At 38.5% G+C, this 17,541-nt stretch overlaps 1 protein-coding gene across 1 annotated transcript in view; it reads left to right on the top strand.

Annotated features, from left to right (window-relative positions):
* The window catches only part of LOC124165654 (metabotropic glutamate receptor 1-like), a 396,224-nt gene that overhangs the window by 365,857 nt on the left and 12,826 nt on the right, over window positions 1-17,541 (top strand). The window contains exons 7-13 of the mRNA XM_046543129.1: window positions 4,155-4,243; window positions 4,813-4,984; window positions 5,402-5,534; window positions 8,024-8,336; window positions 11,409-11,523; window positions 12,178-12,492; window positions 12,998-13,284. Coding sequence (XP_046399085.1) covers window positions 4,155-4,243; window positions 4,813-4,984; window positions 5,402-5,534; window positions 8,024-8,336; window positions 11,409-11,523; window positions 12,178-12,492; window positions 12,998-13,284 — 1,424 coding nt within the window. The remainder of the gene's footprint in view (window positions 1-4,154; window positions 4,244-4,812; window positions 4,985-5,401; window positions 5,535-8,023; window positions 8,337-11,408; window positions 11,524-12,177; window positions 12,493-12,997; window positions 13,285-17,541) is intronic.

Here is a 17,541-nt window from a genome sequence, read left to right on the forward strand (position 1 = left end):
TTACACTTGCATGGCTCATTTTTCACTCATTATCTCATATGCATCACTCATTGTCTCTATAATGGTCTTCTGTAGTGTTTGAAAATGTAACTATGTAATTTTTTTAGTGGTAGAGTGCATTAATGTCATAATTGTTGCATATATTGAACCTAGTGTCCGAAGGACATCAAGTCCGAAGGTTCTTAAAATAAACATTTTTATTCACGTATTTTACAATGGACTAACTAGGCTTCAGCCTATAGCCTCAAGATCATGAGAGACGTGCACATTCAAATTGTTAGAAAATTTAAAATTATAGTGATCTAATAATAGTGAACACAATAACACTGAACCGAAAACAAGGAGAATTATGAACGCATGACTAATAACCAAACATTAAAATGATGTATTTTATGTGATTATTATGATTTATGATGTATTTCTAATGTAATTTACAAACTTAAAAATGCGAGTTGAAAGGCCCTCTCATCAAAATCCGACTCTGGCTATGAAACATGAAACTAATTTCGTCTTGGACATAAAATGGCAGCAAGCACTTTTTTCGGTTATTTTTCCCTCTTTGGTATCAGATAAAATAGTATGTGCCTACCACAAGTTTTCACTATTCAAGTAATGGATAAAAAATTCATTTGACTTGCGTATCGTTCTGTGGGAAGTCACGCTCCCAATGCCGATATTATAATATGCCTTTCAGTGGGCGGGGAAGTTACAATTTGTATGACGAATCACCATGGAGACGAAAGCAGTCACTCCAAGACTTGTTTATGGGAGCATTAATCATTTGATCGGCGCTCTATAACGGAGTACCTCGCTACCCCACGAAACGCACGGATCGCCGTGAATGTAGGCGACCGTGCATCACCCGATCCAAAATCATGAATGGCCTTGATGATTGATTTAAGTAATTTCCATAATCACCATTTCCTTTGGCTGCCCAGGTAATTAAATTAGTGGTGTTCGTCCGCCAGTAGAATCGAACTATTTTTTTCTATGTCTTGCTTGATCAATTGCATCGCTTCTTCCGCTAAATAGAGCTAATGTAATTGAGCAAAGATGAATTAACTTCTATGTTAGGTATCATAAAATGCACGCTAGCTTCTCATTGATGGGGAATAAACAAAGTAACGCTACTTGTTTGTAATAGGATTGCTTAATGGCTGTGAGCTTTCAGAAGTATGTTTCTCCGTATGAATGAGATTCATTTTATTTTCTCTGGATAGCTTGTTAATTTGTGAATCGTGAAACTACAACGGATGTTTTCTAGGTCCCTCTTAAGTTAACCTGCCCATATACCAGTCGGAATTGTGTCACGCGGTAATTTTATTCCTCTTATACTTCTTTGATAAAATTTCTCCTTTATGTCACCTTTCATATCTCTTTCAAGTTATCAGAATCTATGTTTTGAAGTCTACCTTCGAAGTCAGTTAAGTAGTTGAATATTACATGTGATTTCAAAGGTACGCTTATTGCCATATTCTAAATTTTCGAAGGCGGATGAAAGTTCATCTCATGTTTTTACGCATCATCATTTTATATTTACCCATTACTTAACCACCCATTCTGCCTACTTTGCTTTCTATACAACAACATTTTTTTTTATTAACATTTCTTTATCCATAATTTGCGAGATTTCTCATAATTTCGAGACCAGTTGCTTTGGAAATGTAACTTACTGGACTAATTATCTGGTTAGGTCTGCCAGGTAAGCAAATGAAAATCCGTCCCCGGCATGATATGTGATGTTTATTTTGCAAGTTATTGTTTCTGGCATCTTGAAACATCTAATTGAGTATACATTGCAATCGAATAAAAGAATTTCCAAGAATCATACTCCTAATGATACAAAGATGGGAAATAGGTATAGAAAAAGATTGGAATTGAAATGATAAAGAAGTGAGTAACATTTTGTAGGGTAAAAGGTTATGGAAAAGGAAATCGACTCAAGAATTCAATAAATCGCCCTCGCTCCTTCACTCCCCTAGGATATTTGGCTTAGGGAGCACATTTATACGTAGGTCTCAGATATTCACGCACCCCGATTTGATAAGATTTCTCTGACCCTAGGTATCATACTCGTGCAGTAAAAACGCCAAAAACAAATTATAAAAATCACAAATACGCTCAAGCGCACTCATTGCGGATATACTCTGAAGAACAAGTTTTTGCAGAGGTCTAAGATTTACGAAGATTTCTCTCATGACGGTGACTACACTCAAAGAGGGCGGTCTCGGTAAAATCCTTTATTCGACTGCTATACGGCTGTAGAAAATTCACAAATTGATGTATTGCAATGTTCATGGAAATGGCATTTGCATCGTTTCCCGAAGGAACTCTCCTTAAGTGATTCTCGTAGGAAAATCGTAGGATTTCTCTTCCTCACAGGGAAATCTTTCCTCTCTGTAGGGACAGTAAGACACCCGTTGTCTCCATGGCAGCGCGGGTTTGTCCCTATCCCGCACTTTCCTCTCCTATCCCTTCCCTGGAGGCGTCGTCGGGCTCTCATCGCAGTGGCGTCTCCTATCCTTTTTCTTTCCTCATTCCTTCTCCTCCTGGAACGCTTGGGTGTAAAAGTCTCGGACTTGGTTCCCGGCCTTCAGGTATGTACGCACTCCGGTTTGAGAAGATTTCTCTGACCCCAGTAATCACACTATTGAAGTAAAAACGCTAATAATAAATTAGAGAAGTCACGCTCAAGCGCACTCTTATATACTCTGGAGAACAAGTTTTTGTAGAGTTCTAAGGTTTGCGAAGATTTCTTTTATGCCTTTGCGGACCCATCCTGGGTAACCGTTTCCAATGTACCTGATTATAACCAGAGAACAAATTATTTCTGGGTGTTTTTTAAACCTTGGCTCCGGCCAAACTGCGCAGTTCCGGCCTCAAGGCCCGGCCCTGAGGCCGGGACGGAACGTGTATGGTAGGCCTAACGCCGCGCCGTCGTCTAGAAATTTTCAGAGCATTTTCATAAATCTCTAGTCAACATTTACATTTATCTCGTATATAATAATTTCAACTCCCGAAAATTACTGAGGTAACATTTTCGTATTTAGATTACCGTCATATGCTGAAATATTCTTCTGCTATATATCTTGAAAATTCAGTTTCAAATAAGCGATACTTAATGTAAAAAAGATCCTTTAAGCTTCTTTGTATCGGTTACATCAGTCGTAATTGTGTCTCGTGGTAATTGTCATTCTCTAATACTTCTTTGACAAAGTTTCTTCTTTTATTATTTACCTTACATTTTTCTTTCATATTTTCAGAATCTATGTTTTGAAGCCTATCTTCCAAGTTGGTTGAATAACGAGTGTGACTTTAAAGGTACTCCACCAGCGGTATTCGCAATTTTCACAGGCGGATGAAACTTCATCTCATCTTTTTATACATGATTTTTTTTATATTAACGAGTTAATTATCCATCAGCCTTTTTAACTTTTTATATTTGGAAGGTCAGCCGGTACGATTTTCACAAGGGAGATTCTTTTATCAAAATTATGATTATTTGATTGCATTCTAGAGGGAACGTCTTTGAGCGGTTCGAGTGATATATCGTATTTTTCGATAAATAATGCTTTCTTGGTCTCGTATTTTCGAAGCACCCTTGTCAATCATAAATAGATAAATATTATTTGATAGTCAGCGTTCTTAACGACAAATATTTTATTATAATTGCATGTGTACGGTGTATTTATTAAAATATATAAATAATGGTAATGGTCGAAGCGTTCGCGTGCTATTGAATCCTTCATTTAAAGATTGTTTCGTATTTTCGTGGAAGATTACAGGCCTTCTAAGATCTTAGAGTAGCATTTGTTCTATTAAGTACTTTGCAAGAATGTCTAGTTAGTGTAAATTGAATGCTATAAAACTGATTTAATCTCAAAATTTATGTGCAATATTTACAGGAGGTATGTTTGGCGTATACATTTCTAAAATAACTGCTGTAGCTTCTCTCTGTGCATTTAAATTTTGGTTATTAATTTCTTCTTGCTGAAATGCAATTGCAAGTGGTTCATGATGGTAGTTGGCTTTTTGTTTGTTTTCATTGGAAAAAGCTGTAGGTGTAAAATTTCATCGCCGAACCAAACTTATAGACATGAAAATACCACATGGTTTTATGTTCAATGTCGCTTAATATTGACTCTTTCTTTCAGAACTACTTGATGAACGTGACATTCGAGTACTGGGAGGGTGACTTATCAGAGAGCGTGGAATTTGACCGGAGAGGGGACCCGCCAGGAAGGTTGGTGTGTGCTCCTTCGTATTACTAGAGCTACCTTTTCCCTCTCTTTCACGATATGTGTTTTGTTCTAGTGGAAGCAATCAATTATTACTCAAATTTGTAGTTCTTGAGATGCCTATTACGGATGGAAAAGATATAATAACTTTTCGTCTCAGATTTTCAGATCATGGTGACCTCACGGCGAAACCGAAAACTTTTTAGTTTAGCATCTACCTACACAATTAATTTCACTTAACACCTAGTGTATACGCGTAAATTAATTCAGTATAACGAGTAAATAATTTTTTATCTCATCGTTAAAATTATTTTACTATACTTGAGTCCAATCTATCGTCCTATGCTCAATTTGTTTTCTTTTACTATTCGACAAAACTTTTTTGACCTTAAAAATCTTTCTCCTTAAAATGATCGAAGCGCTTGCAGTTCAGAAACGGGAAATAATTTAGTTAATGCCTCACTTATGATTTTTTTCTCCTATATAAATAACCTAGTTCCGCGTTTGGTAAATTCTTATCGGATACACCCTTGTTGACAATGTAAATTTTGAGGTTTTCTATCGTGTGTTTTAGGTACAACATCATGAACTTCCAACAACTTCCCAATGGTTCCTATGACTACATCCACGTTGGAGACTGGATCAATGGGTCGCTAAATTTGTGGGAAACGGTCAAGTTTGAGCCAAGATTGCCGCCTATCGTTAACTCCGTTTGCTCCAAGCCATGCCAGCCGGGATATTTCAAGGTATAACTGATGTTATGAAGTTGTTATGCAAGGAAGGCACCTTCAATTATTGTCTATGCATCATATTTTAATAGCCTTTTTTCTACCTTTAAAACAGTATGCGTACTAAATATTTGAGAATTTAAAAATTTTGCATTTGAAAATTGGCTTTTGAAATTACGGTGGCCATAATTCTTTTTTTCCAGAGAGAAATTTGTTTATTTCAATTTAAAAGATTCGGATTCAACTATGACCATGATTATTGGAAAATCTTTGTAAGCAATATTTTAAAACTTAATTACATAATCAGTGAAAAATTATTTGTCATTTACAGTTCGACATCAAAGCTAAATAAGCTATCAGCATAAATTTTTATTCAAAATTTGGTTAATTTTTCTGTCAATTAATGTTTACACCTGGAAATTCATTATTATTTAGAACTTCCAAAGTGGTGGACAAGAACAACGTTGCTGCTGGGTGTGCGTCCCATGTGATAAACACGAGATACTCTACGATGAAATCACCTGTGAAGCCTGTGCTCCTGGCTTTTGGCCGGATGCCAACAAAACAAGTGAGTTTACTGTTAATAATGTCCTGTTTTGAAATTTATCAAGCAAGAAAATAAGTATATTTATATACGAGAATCGAAAAGCCTTGCCCCTTTGAGATTTCTCGACACCGGTCGAGACTCCCGGGCAAGGCGAGAATTTCCGATGAATACCGCGATCAGACGATGATAGAGTTTACTAAGGTATCCCTTTAGACTTTTATGGATGTATTCACATTATAAAAGTATTTTATTTAATGATTTACTCTCTGCATCCAATTTTTTAAAGAGTGTGCACGATGCTAATAGAGTTCCTAACGAGAGATTTGGAAAAAAATTATTTCCTTTTCCTGAGCTCAATAATTAATATAAAATTTGAATCTTGGAGTGTAGGTATTTAAATTGAAATGTAAATTTTGCCGACGTTTCCGTTTATTAACAAACCATTATCAGGGCTTAAAATGAAATTGAGCATATAATTTTGATACATAGGCATGTTAAAGGGTTACATCAATGTTTTCTATTATGGTAATATAATGAAAAAGGAACATTCACCTGTAAATTAACAAAAAAAGAAGAGACCATTGTCTCATTCTATAGAATTTTATATATATTTTTGCAATGCTTATTTATGGTGACTAAGGTTCATGGTTACCAGTCAATTTTGATTAATTAAATAATAAAATATGCTTAAGTTATCAATGTCTATTTTATATTACCTATACCTGCTGGAGTGGTTTGTGGAGGGAACTTCAAGGGCACCGTCCGTGTGTCGGATGGACGTTATGCCGTGGTCCCTTTGGCGCCTTTCGTTTAGAGCAGGCTAATGCCGATTCCAGGTTTCTCTCCATCCATAGGCGGATTTAGAGGGGGGCCGTGACTCCCCCCCCCCCCCCAGACGCTTGAAAAATAGACAAGATTTTTAATACGGTTATCATTACGTTCGTTTTATTTTGTGCATTACAAAGCCTCAGTCATTTAATTTCATTTTAACAACTTTCATATCAAAATAAAGAAACTATTATCTATAGTAATTGTTGTATGTTGTTTTTAATCTCAAATATATATATATATATATATATATATATATATGAGAATACCTGTCAGACCCTTGTGCCCGCCCAGAAAAAAATCCTGGATCCGCCCCTGTCTCCATCCTCTCTCCCCTGCCATTCTCGATGGAGCAAATAGCCTGAGCTCTCGGTCGCCTCCTATTAAAACCATACCATACCTTCCTTTAATGGGAATGGGCAACTTGCGACATAATTTATGCCGCTGTGATCATTTCCAAATATCTTTGCGACTGGCCCAGTCATGAAAGCTCGGAATGCTTCGAGGGTCCGCGTCGTCGCGGCAGGAGGAGGGACCTACAAAAGTAGGGGTGTTGTATAGGAAGTGAGAGAGAGGCGGAGCTGCCATATTTGCTCAAAGGACTTTTTCAGTGCATGGAAAGGAAAGACTGTCTCAAAAACTCTCTTTCCACTTGACAATGTAGCTATCTTACTCACGAAACGTACATCACGGAGGTGTGAAAGCGACTGAATTTCCCGGAGTCTAGGCTCCGCCTATCGCATTTCGGTTGGTTTTCAGGAAGTCCCGTGCCCTCTATCCTCACCCCTCCCCCCCGAAAAACCTTAGGGCTGCCTCGCTGTCGCAAAGATTTCAGAAATAAATTTTAGTGAAATCGAATTTTTATTTTGTTTTGTTTTATTTTATTTACTCCCATCATCATCATCATCACTGGTCAACAATCCTAGGATTGGTTTGACGCAGCTCTCCACTCAGTTCTCCCATCAGCTAATCTTTTCAGACCTACGTATTTCTTCTCTTTCACATCTCTCTTTACTTGTTCCATATATTTAGTTCGAGGTCTTCCTGTTCCATTCTTGCCTTCCACTTGTCCTTCGACAATTGTCTTCATCAGGCCATCATGTCTCAAGATGTGGCCTATAAGGTTGTTCCGTCTTCTTATTAAGGTTTTCATGAGGATTCTCTTCTCTCCTACCCTTCTTAGGACTTCCTCGTTACTAACTCGGTCGATCCATTTGATTTTCATCATTCTTCTGTAGCACCACATTTCAAAGGCCTCTATCCTTGCTTTCTCCGCTGCGGTCATTGTCCATGCCTCACTTCCATATAGGAGCATACTCCAGATGTAGGTTCTTATAAATTGTTTCTTTACTTCCATATTTAAGTTTCCCGCTGTAAGCAGGTCTCTCTTTTGGTGGAATCAAGTAGTGGAATGCTCTCTTCGCCTGGGCTAGTTTTTTTTACTCCCATACCACCGCATAACGAACATATTGGCCATTTTATGTTGGGGTGTTCAACAAATTCAACAGTTACACGTGTACGAAATGCCATGCCCAGGATAGGGTAATCCTACCCAGACGGGACCTGCGGCCTCATGTTTGGCAGGCGAGGCCTTTAACCCGCCGCCACCATTTAAAATATTTTTCTTTTGGTAGGCCTATCACGCAATCTTCTAATTCGCTGTTTATTTCTAATCCTCATAGGGTGCGAGCAGATCCCGGTGGAGCGCGTTCGGTGGTCGGACCCCGCGGCAGCAGTGGCGCTCTCCTTCTCCGCCGCTGGCTTCATCTCGGCCGCGTTCTCGGCCGCCGTGTTCCTGCGTCACAACAACACGCCCGTCGTCAAGGCCTCTACCCGGGAGCTTAGCTACCTGATAGCGGGCGGCGCTTGCATCGGCCACGTGGCCGCCATCCCCCTCCTCGCCACTCCAACGCCTCTCTCCTGCGCCCTCGCGCGGACACTACCGGGACTATCGCTCGCCGTCATCTATGCCGCCCTCCTAACTAAGACGAATCGGTAAGATTGGTAATACTCGTGTAACCAGAGACGGGTGTAGAACCAAGAAAATGTAAATGGGCCAAGTTCAGTATGAAATCCATTACGGACGGGCGGTAAAGCCTGAATCACACGATCATTTTTTCCATTATGTTGGAGGGACAGAAACAGTAATGGCGGAAAAACTGACGGTTTTGTCCGCGATGGCTCGAGGGATGGTATATCCAACACTCGGCCCGACCCTTTTTCCGTAGATGATACCATAACTTGCATCGTCTTTCAGCCAATCAGAACGCATGGCCGTTAATTGCGATTGTAACGCTACGATTGGCTTTTAATTGAATAACACTTAAAGTGACGGAATAAGCTATGCAAAAGGGACAGTGGAAATAAACGTGTGATTCAGAAAATGATTGGTCGAGCCATCAATTCTTTAGTTCCTGAAAAGCTATCGCTGCAGCAACCTCTCTGAGGGAAAGAAATAATGATCGTGTGATTCAGGCTTAAGGCTCGGCTCGGCATGGCACGACACAGCAAAGCAACGGAACGGCTTCGTGTAAGCCATTGTTAACGCCCGGAACGGCACTCTTCGGCCGTCAATAACGTGAATAAGTTGTATCAGGTGCTCCCAACCAAAGACATAAATGGCCAGCCTATTAGGGAAGGAGCTCGTATATCAGCTGATTCATCCTCTGAGTCGCGATGAAAATGGCAGCATAGATTTGGGGTCAGGGACGGATTTAGAGAGAACAACAAAGAGTCATGAGCCCCCCTCCAAATTTACTCAATAGCTTTAATATTTATTATTCTAACCGTTTTTGTATCCTTGTAAAGGATTAAAGGGAGTGTATATGCAAATACCTGACTACAAGTCCCAAACGTTATAGAAGTTAGAGGTGCATTTCTCGTAGAGCTTAACACTCCCTACTGTCGGTATAAATGCCCCTCTCTCCCGGGGGTATTCCATACTTCCCGGACCCAGGTCATACTTAAAGATGACACTGAATCCGCCCCCTGTTTGGGGGGAAATATGAATAACTGAAATACCTATTTTCAGTCCTATTCTAGGTCTGGAAAGGCCTCTGAACTTCAATTAGAATTGCCATGGGGGAAAGGATAATCTTTCATTGACCAGGGGAAGGACTTATCTTCAATTTTTCCACTCATCTTCGCGTAAAAAATATGTATAAGAAGGGAGACGACAAATTTAACTTCAAATTCGCGGGGCAGGTATCTAATGGCCTATAACTAGAGTTGCCAAGAATAATTTTTTAGATTTACCGAGTGAGGACAATTTAAACATTACTTACTGCTGCTCTGTAAAGCTAGATTACTTGAAAAAGTACCATCAAGTCGCATATTTCTTTTTCAATTGTTTTTAGTTTGATCAACCATATTATTGTGATAATATTTGAATATTATTTATCTCTATGCGTACTTTCAGCTACGAAACCATCAATCATAGATTATTCTGTCGATGCTGTGGGATTGAAACTTATTTGAACTTTTAGTGCTTTGCTTATGCCCGATACCTCCGTATTGGATCTTCCTGTTGCCACGTGCGATATGTGCCATTTATCAAGATGGTTTTTGCTTATTTGCAAATATTCCGACGCGGCTCATTTTAAGCAATGAATCATTCAGGATTATTTTATCGTCTAAACTTCTTGAACTTCATTTTATTTTTTTTAATATTACCTCCAGTGAAAGGTAGCACTCGTGACCTATCAAGTGATAAATTTCCACTGAAAACGAAGCGTCTTTATGATTCCGATCCATGGCAGCGTGAAGGTTAAATTATATCCCGTTTGGAGCTAATGAGAATAAAGAAACGCTCGGGTGGCCCATAGAGGATCATCGCCCGTTCCTTATCATCTATTTAACCACAGCAAGAAGTTTAAGATTGCGAAACGAGTCGAGGGCGTTACCAGCAGGAGTGTAATCTTTTGAGCTGGTCATAATTTGTAACCAGGGTAACTAAACGTTCGCATAATGCACTTTTTTTAATCATGTGTTTTCTTATTATCCTTTAGAATGATTCTAATATGTAGCAAAATGCCGTTTTCTATCGATCAATTCAAGGAAAACGATAGATTTTTATAGTTTGTATATTTTGGTTGCACAACTGTCTCATGACCCACGGCAATGTCCAAGATGAAATGCCACATTACGGAAGCTTTTCTTTAGCTCTATTTTCTCTAAAAAAAACTTTCCTACTTGTATCGAATCAATCTAATGAAATGCATTCATCATTTTAACAGCAATTCTATGTCAATAACTGTTTTATTCAAGTAAGGTTAAATTAGAGTGTAAAATTTAGCATTGAATTAAGTATTAATCAATAAGTACTGCCTTCTAAAATTATTTTTTCTTCATAATTCTCTGTAATTAACTGTATATATGTAACTAATTCAAGATCTTTCTTTAATCTCTAATACGCTGAAAGTTAATAAACGCAAGGAATATAACCTATTTTTCCCTATCCTGTAAGTATAGTCACCCACATTGTTAATGTGGTTTGCAATTGCATATAATCCAGGAAACACAGCCACGTTCAATTTGTAGCCTTGCAAGCGTTGAGTTTCACTATTGCTTTCTTCGACATTAAATGAAATTGATTTTACGCTAGCTCTGTTCACATAAATGGTTAACAACAACCATTTCCTTCGCAATATTTCTCTTTTTTGTTTATTATTCTTCGTTTAATATCATTTGAAACATAATTCATAGTTACAGTATATTTTCAAATATTATTTAGTTTAACAAATGTTAAAATGTCACTCCAAATTCATCATAGTTAGTAGTCACATAGCACCCTGGCAGCTGCTTAAAATCGATGTCTTGGATACAATTTTCATTCTAATTATTTTACGACCCACAGATTCATAATATAACTATACCGTGAATATTATATACACCTAATAAATTGTGTACTGATTGTTTTAATATCTGTATTTTTACAGTTAGTATTTACTCATTAGTCTCTCTTTAAGTATATTAACCAGTAATTTCGCTGTATTTGCTCATATCTTGATTAATCAGAGCAACCATTTCAGTTAATAAACGTGGTTTAAGCAAACCTCTCCGATTTAGGATAGCGAGGATAATGGCGGCAGCATCGGCGACATACGTATCTGGGTCCGGTAGCGGAGGCAAACATATTCGCTTTCCAACGAGGAAACCACGTCTAATGTCCGCTGCAGCGCAGGTAAGTTTAAACATATTTTTATAACAAATCTATGCATGTAAAAAGTGACTTTGTACTCAATCATGCGCACGGATGCATTGAGCTTTGCACTAAGGGTGTAATTCGTCACAAATAAATCGTTTGGCTTAATCATAATTCGAACCCGGATCTATTAAGTGGCGAATTAGGGGAGGAAGTGCGCACCTCCAGTAATATATGGAAAAATTGAAAAATAGGCTTAAAGTTTTCTCTCCATTGATATTTTTGTATTTAATCGATTTAACAAACAATGTTTAAAAATATTTTATATTTTCCATAAAGTCACTGACTGGCCTGGTGTATGTAGGTGAATCTTTGATGAGTGGGAAACTATGAATGAAAGTAGCATAGGCAAAAGCATTATTCAGGAAAGTTCACCTCCATTAATCTAGATTGAGTTGATTTGTAGTTAGATTCTAAAAAACGAATGCAAACTCAACTTGAGGTTGAGATTTGAACCACCATGGTAGACTGAAGAATCAGGTTTGAGGCAGATTCTGGAGTACGGCCTTTCGACCCTGATATCACTCACAATTTCTTCAAATGTTGCGAGTTTTGTCTTAGATAAACGTTCTTTTTCGGTCATCATTCTATACCATATACAACTATCCCTTTTAATTCGCATTTTGTCCATAGGTGGCTATTACGAGCGCCCTGATCGGCGTAGAGGCGGGTGTGGCTGGCGCGATGCTGGCCTTAGAGCCTCCGGATGCGGCGCTCTTCTTCCCGGCGCCGGGCCGCGCCCGCCTCGCTTGCAACACGAGCGCCCTGGGTGTCGTGGTGCCACTCACCTTCGGCTTCACCCTACTCGCCCTCTGCACCGCGTACGCCGTCAAGACGAGAAACGTCCCGGAGAACTTTCGCGAGGCTAAGTTCATCGGGTTCGCCACCTACACCACGGCCGTCATCTGGGTAGCCTTCGTCCCAATCTACTTCGGATCCGACTCCAAGGTAAAACGAGTGTGTTTTTATTTGAATTTGCTTCGGATAATTGCTTGAAACGGCGGTATTTTGTGAAACCTTAAAGCAAAATCTAATAATTTTAAATAAAATATGATAGCCTCATTGCCCAATTCTTCTTTTAGATACCTTTTCTGAACTTCTAGGGGGAATTCTAGGGTTTTAGTGGAAATATTATTGAAATTTTTGAAAACCGCCTTCGAAAAATTGTTAATAATTGTAATTAGTGATTTAAAAACTTAATTAACTAGCATTTCTAACTAAACGTGTGACATGCTCATTAACGTGTTTTGTTTCTTAACTTTTTTACTAAATTTGTTGCTTCGGTTTATCAGCCCTAATATATCTTGATTTTTATGTATTTATTTGGGCTGAGAATCATTGGGTTATCGAGCTTAATTATATATGTACCTTTTTGTATATTTTTGGTGGACGAATACGTTCAAGGACCATAAATTTATATTCTATTCTATCAATGGCTCCTCTCCCTTTGCAGGTTATAACGATGTGTCTGTGCGTCACGCTGAGCGCCTCCGTCACCATGGGCTTCATCTTCGTGCCGAAGCTGTACGTGATCCTGTGGCGCCCTGAGCGGAATGACCGCGCCTACTTCACCACGGCCACGTCCATCCGATGCCACGTGGGCGGCTCTCGGCCCGCGCAGAAGTCTTCGGCGGCGGCCGCCGACTCGCACCGCAACGCCACCCAGCACACGAGGGCCATCGCCCCAACGCACTCGTCCAACAGCGCGCACAGCAAGAAAGACTCGCCCACGCCGCCACGGTCAGTAAATTTAATACTGCATGATTATTATTAAAGTTTTCTACGGATTATGGTATATAACCTATTTTATTTTAACATATTTTACTGTCGAAGCTCTCCGTTTATTAGGGCTGGTATTCTATATCTGTTACGCTAGAACCCCTGTATCTCAATCTTGTCAGTTTTAGTGTAGCCTCTGCAACGATCGATCGCTATATGGCAGCATGGACAGTCACCTAGCATTGTAAGCGTATGGAATTCGGCATAAAAGCGCGAAATTTCCTATTTATCATGGTTTTGGTTGGTTTGAATGGAATAATTATGAAGCATTCTGGCAGTAGCCCCTTCCTTCATTGGCTTCCCTTTTCAATACACGGTAAGGCCTACTCCCTTTCATTCTATCTAAACATCATATTCTCATCCTTCCACTTCGTCATATACCTAACATACTACCCTCTAACACTGTTTTCAACACCTTATCCCTTATAAGTATTCGCTACATCCATATTCTGTCTCCTTTGTATCTCATTAACAAGCTGCCTCTCATCACCTACCCTGTCTACCACTTCGTTATTCCTCCTTTCCGGCCACTTCACCCTCTCCATTCTTCTCCACAACCATATCTCAGTCTTTTCTCTCCCTATGGCTTATAAAAAGATGTTGACGTCACAAGTCCACCCCGACAGTGGCTTAGTAAGCACGACCCTCGCCACATGTGCCACAGTGTGGACTTTTGACGTCAACATCTTGTTCGGTAAAACCCATCCCGAAGTTCGCTCTGAGAAAATGTCTTGGTGGTGTAACTGGCTAACACGTCTGACCGGCAATCGGGATATCCGGGTTCGAATCCCAGCTAAGTCAAAAATGTTTTCACTTCAGATGTTTCTACCCTTAGAAAACATAATGGCCTTTGGTCTTCACCTTTTCAAAGTTAAAACACTATTCGGATACATATTTGGTAGTTCATATCGGCGTTATAAATGATCCCCAGATGTAACCGTAAATACGATATTATACAACTGTATTAAAAAATATGCATACAAATTTAAGAGAAATTACTCAATTAGTAAACTATTGTTAATTACTGCTTTTGATCCGAAATACCATCAGAAACAGTGGAAATGAGGGTAGCGAAAATTTATACGTATATATTATTCAATATGGATTTGATTTTTTTGGTACAGTGGGATCATCTTGATGAAAAAAATTCTATGATGATATTGTTAATAATTAGCAATGAAAGCCTCCACTTGCTCTTATTTTCGTGACCCACAAGACAATTCTATGGTAGTTAGATTCTACGGAAATAAAATACACGCCTTGATTTCAGTTAATCTGTATCCGCTGAGAAATAATGGCGTTTAAGATGCTTGACAGTATTTAGTCGCAAAAATATGGAAAAATTAACTACGAACGTATGTCCGTAATATTGCTGCTGCATATATTTCGTTGAAACACAAAAAACTCATTAGTGGTAAGTGCATGTTTCCTCTCTTTGATAGCCTTAAGGCCGGGGCCCTCTCTAGATAAAATGTGTTACATAATATCGGTGCACTAAGTTTTTTAGTAATGCCCAATCCATTCATTTATTCATACCTCTGGTAATAAATTACAACGATTAAATTGTGTATTTTTATACTAAGTTTTGAATTGATTTCCGAAGATAAACTAGTTTTTGTGAGTGATAATTAATTCAGCGGGATTTGGTCGCTGCTTTTGATGTGATAATTGAAACGCTTACGCATTTTTTTTCCGCAGAAATCTCGCGTTCAATGTTTCATTGAATTGCTGCGGGCCATTGTTTATAACTCTTTTAGCACAAACAATTGATCAAAAGACACGCTCGGGTTTTTTTTTCTCAAAAACTTCATAAAGATTCGTAGCTAGATTCGTCAGTAAAACTTCATTGTCTCCCTCGGTCATTAATTTTTCCCAGCCCGCAGGTCATTAGTGAACACGAATGTGTTTTTCCGGCTGAATTAAATTTCTTAGATTGAAAGATTCGTTTAACTTCACGGCTCAATTGTGTACGTGGAAAGAACCAGGTACACGGGAGTTGTATGTGACGGTACGAATTCTTTTTTTTTCTCTCTCTCCTAACTCTCGCTGCACATGTCGTTTTTTTCTCACAAAATAAGGGGTGAGGTAGTAAATGAGGCTAGGGACTGTGATCCTCATTATACGCGGGAAGAGGAAATACTGTACGTGTGCTGTCCGCATTTACTTGTCTCTGCGCGAGAAATATACCCACGAGTTCACCAGCGAATCGTTATACGAGCGAAGTTTAGATGAAAGGTAGGGAAGTGACGTGGCTTGGGTGTTCAGGTGGGACCCATATCCGTGTCGGTCTAATGCGTCTATTCAACAGAAAATTGAAACGATCATCGTCATCACTTTTCGCGTCTCTTCTTAAACTATTTGAGTCCTACATCTTAGAGATCACAACATAAATCGATCGTGCGAATAAATCACTCTATTAATTGTGATTATCCTTATCATTTTAAATTTCAACGACGAAAGATTATCATTTTTCTTGACCTGAACACGAACGTTCATCTAACTAATTCGTACTTATTCGGCCTCTTACCTCTGATAAGCCATTTCGGGAAGCTTTAGAGGCTTAACCCGTATCCAAGACTACTTTTCTTACATTAACCTGGCCTGGCTATGGAATTATAAACACAAAAAGAGCGTACATTTGTTCGCAACTCAAGGGAAATGTACGCAATTGCGCAAATGATGGCCATGAAGGAGCCAAAAGTCACGGTTTGCATTTAAACGCTTTCTAACCTATCCTCGTAATTACGAAGGGAAGTGGAAATTGCTGTAAATGCTTATAAATAAATTGTATTAAAATCTTGATACTTTTCCTTCCTCGTGAGTATTAAATATAACGGATATGAAATTTTTAATCGCAATGATCAACATGAAAGCAAATGCTATTCTCATAGTCAGTCAATCTGACCCATAGCGTAATTTATGTTTTTGCCATTTCAATCTTGGTCTTACGCTTAGAAACGAATTTTCTTACACTTATTTCCTATGAGCCTCGAAACTACATATTATGGGGTAACTCGACTTTTATTTAAAGGATGCACGTTCGAATATCTCTTATATTATCAAGTAGCTAAGAAGATAATTTCTTCAGCCGGGAGATACGGAAATTATTATAATTATTCGAAATCCATTTCACCATTGATACGTGGTTTTTTGCAGTAGTTGAAGGAATATCTCTGGTTCATAATAATTCAAGGTACAGCAAGTCAAGTTGCTACGAACTTAAATCTTAATCTCGAACTACTGGGGCTTAAATCGGTGACGATTCAGGGGATCCTGGTTTGATTACGTGGCAAGATAAATTATATTTTCTGCATAGATTTCTTATACTTTTATTGCATTTTTTGATCATTCGGTCAAGGTTTACTGCTCGCTATTCCACCTTTTGTTCTTAAAATATAATAATTTACGGCACCTTAATCGGTACGTTGCTGATTGGCAGATTTTTCAATATTTTTTATCTGCGCCGACAGAAGTGGAATCGCTCTCAACTACGCTTAAAGCCAGTATAATTTTATTTCTCGTTATTTTGATTCGCCCTCCATGCGTCGTAAAATTTATTACGAAATTATGTGCCGCTTCATGGTTTCGTGCATTCCTTTGATCCACCAATCATCACTATCTTTAGTGAAAAATTCATGAAACAAAGCCATAATTAAGCGTTTTCATCGAATAAAGTTTTTCATGCCCGTCCTCTGCTTTGTACATACATCAATCGCTAAGCGGCAATAACATAAATGAAAAAATCTTGTAGTTTATTTCATCCTCATATTCGGTATATTTTATCATGAGAATTAAGTAAGACTCTCTTCAAAAAAAAGCTTATAAAATTTCACTGAACTTTCTACTCCTTATTTTGAGTGACATTAAATATTATTGGCTCTGTTTTCGTCCAATATTCGATTCTATTTTGTTATTTGGCGTTTTTTGTGTATATAAGCATTTTTTCATTCATTTGATTTTATATTATATAAATGTGAATTTTAAGTTCCACCTGCATTTATAATGGCCGAGTCTTCAGATCAAAATTAATCCCATATTAAAAAGGTGATACTTCGAATCTTTTCGAAATGAAGGAGGTTCAATAACCGGCTTCCATTTTTGCGGCAAACTTCTTCCCCTTCCCTTGCGCAGAAAATCTGATGAAGAAGTCGAGCAAACATTTAGCAACTGCGTACGTTCGCGTTTTTTTATGTAAAAGGTCAACAATGTCCCGGAAAT

Source organism: Ischnura elegans, chromosome 9, assembly GCF_921293095.1.
Source record: "Ischnura elegans chromosome 9, ioIscEleg1.1, whole genome shotgun sequence".
NCBI lineage: Eukaryota > Metazoa > Arthropoda > Insecta > Odonata > Coenagrionidae > Ischnura > Ischnura elegans.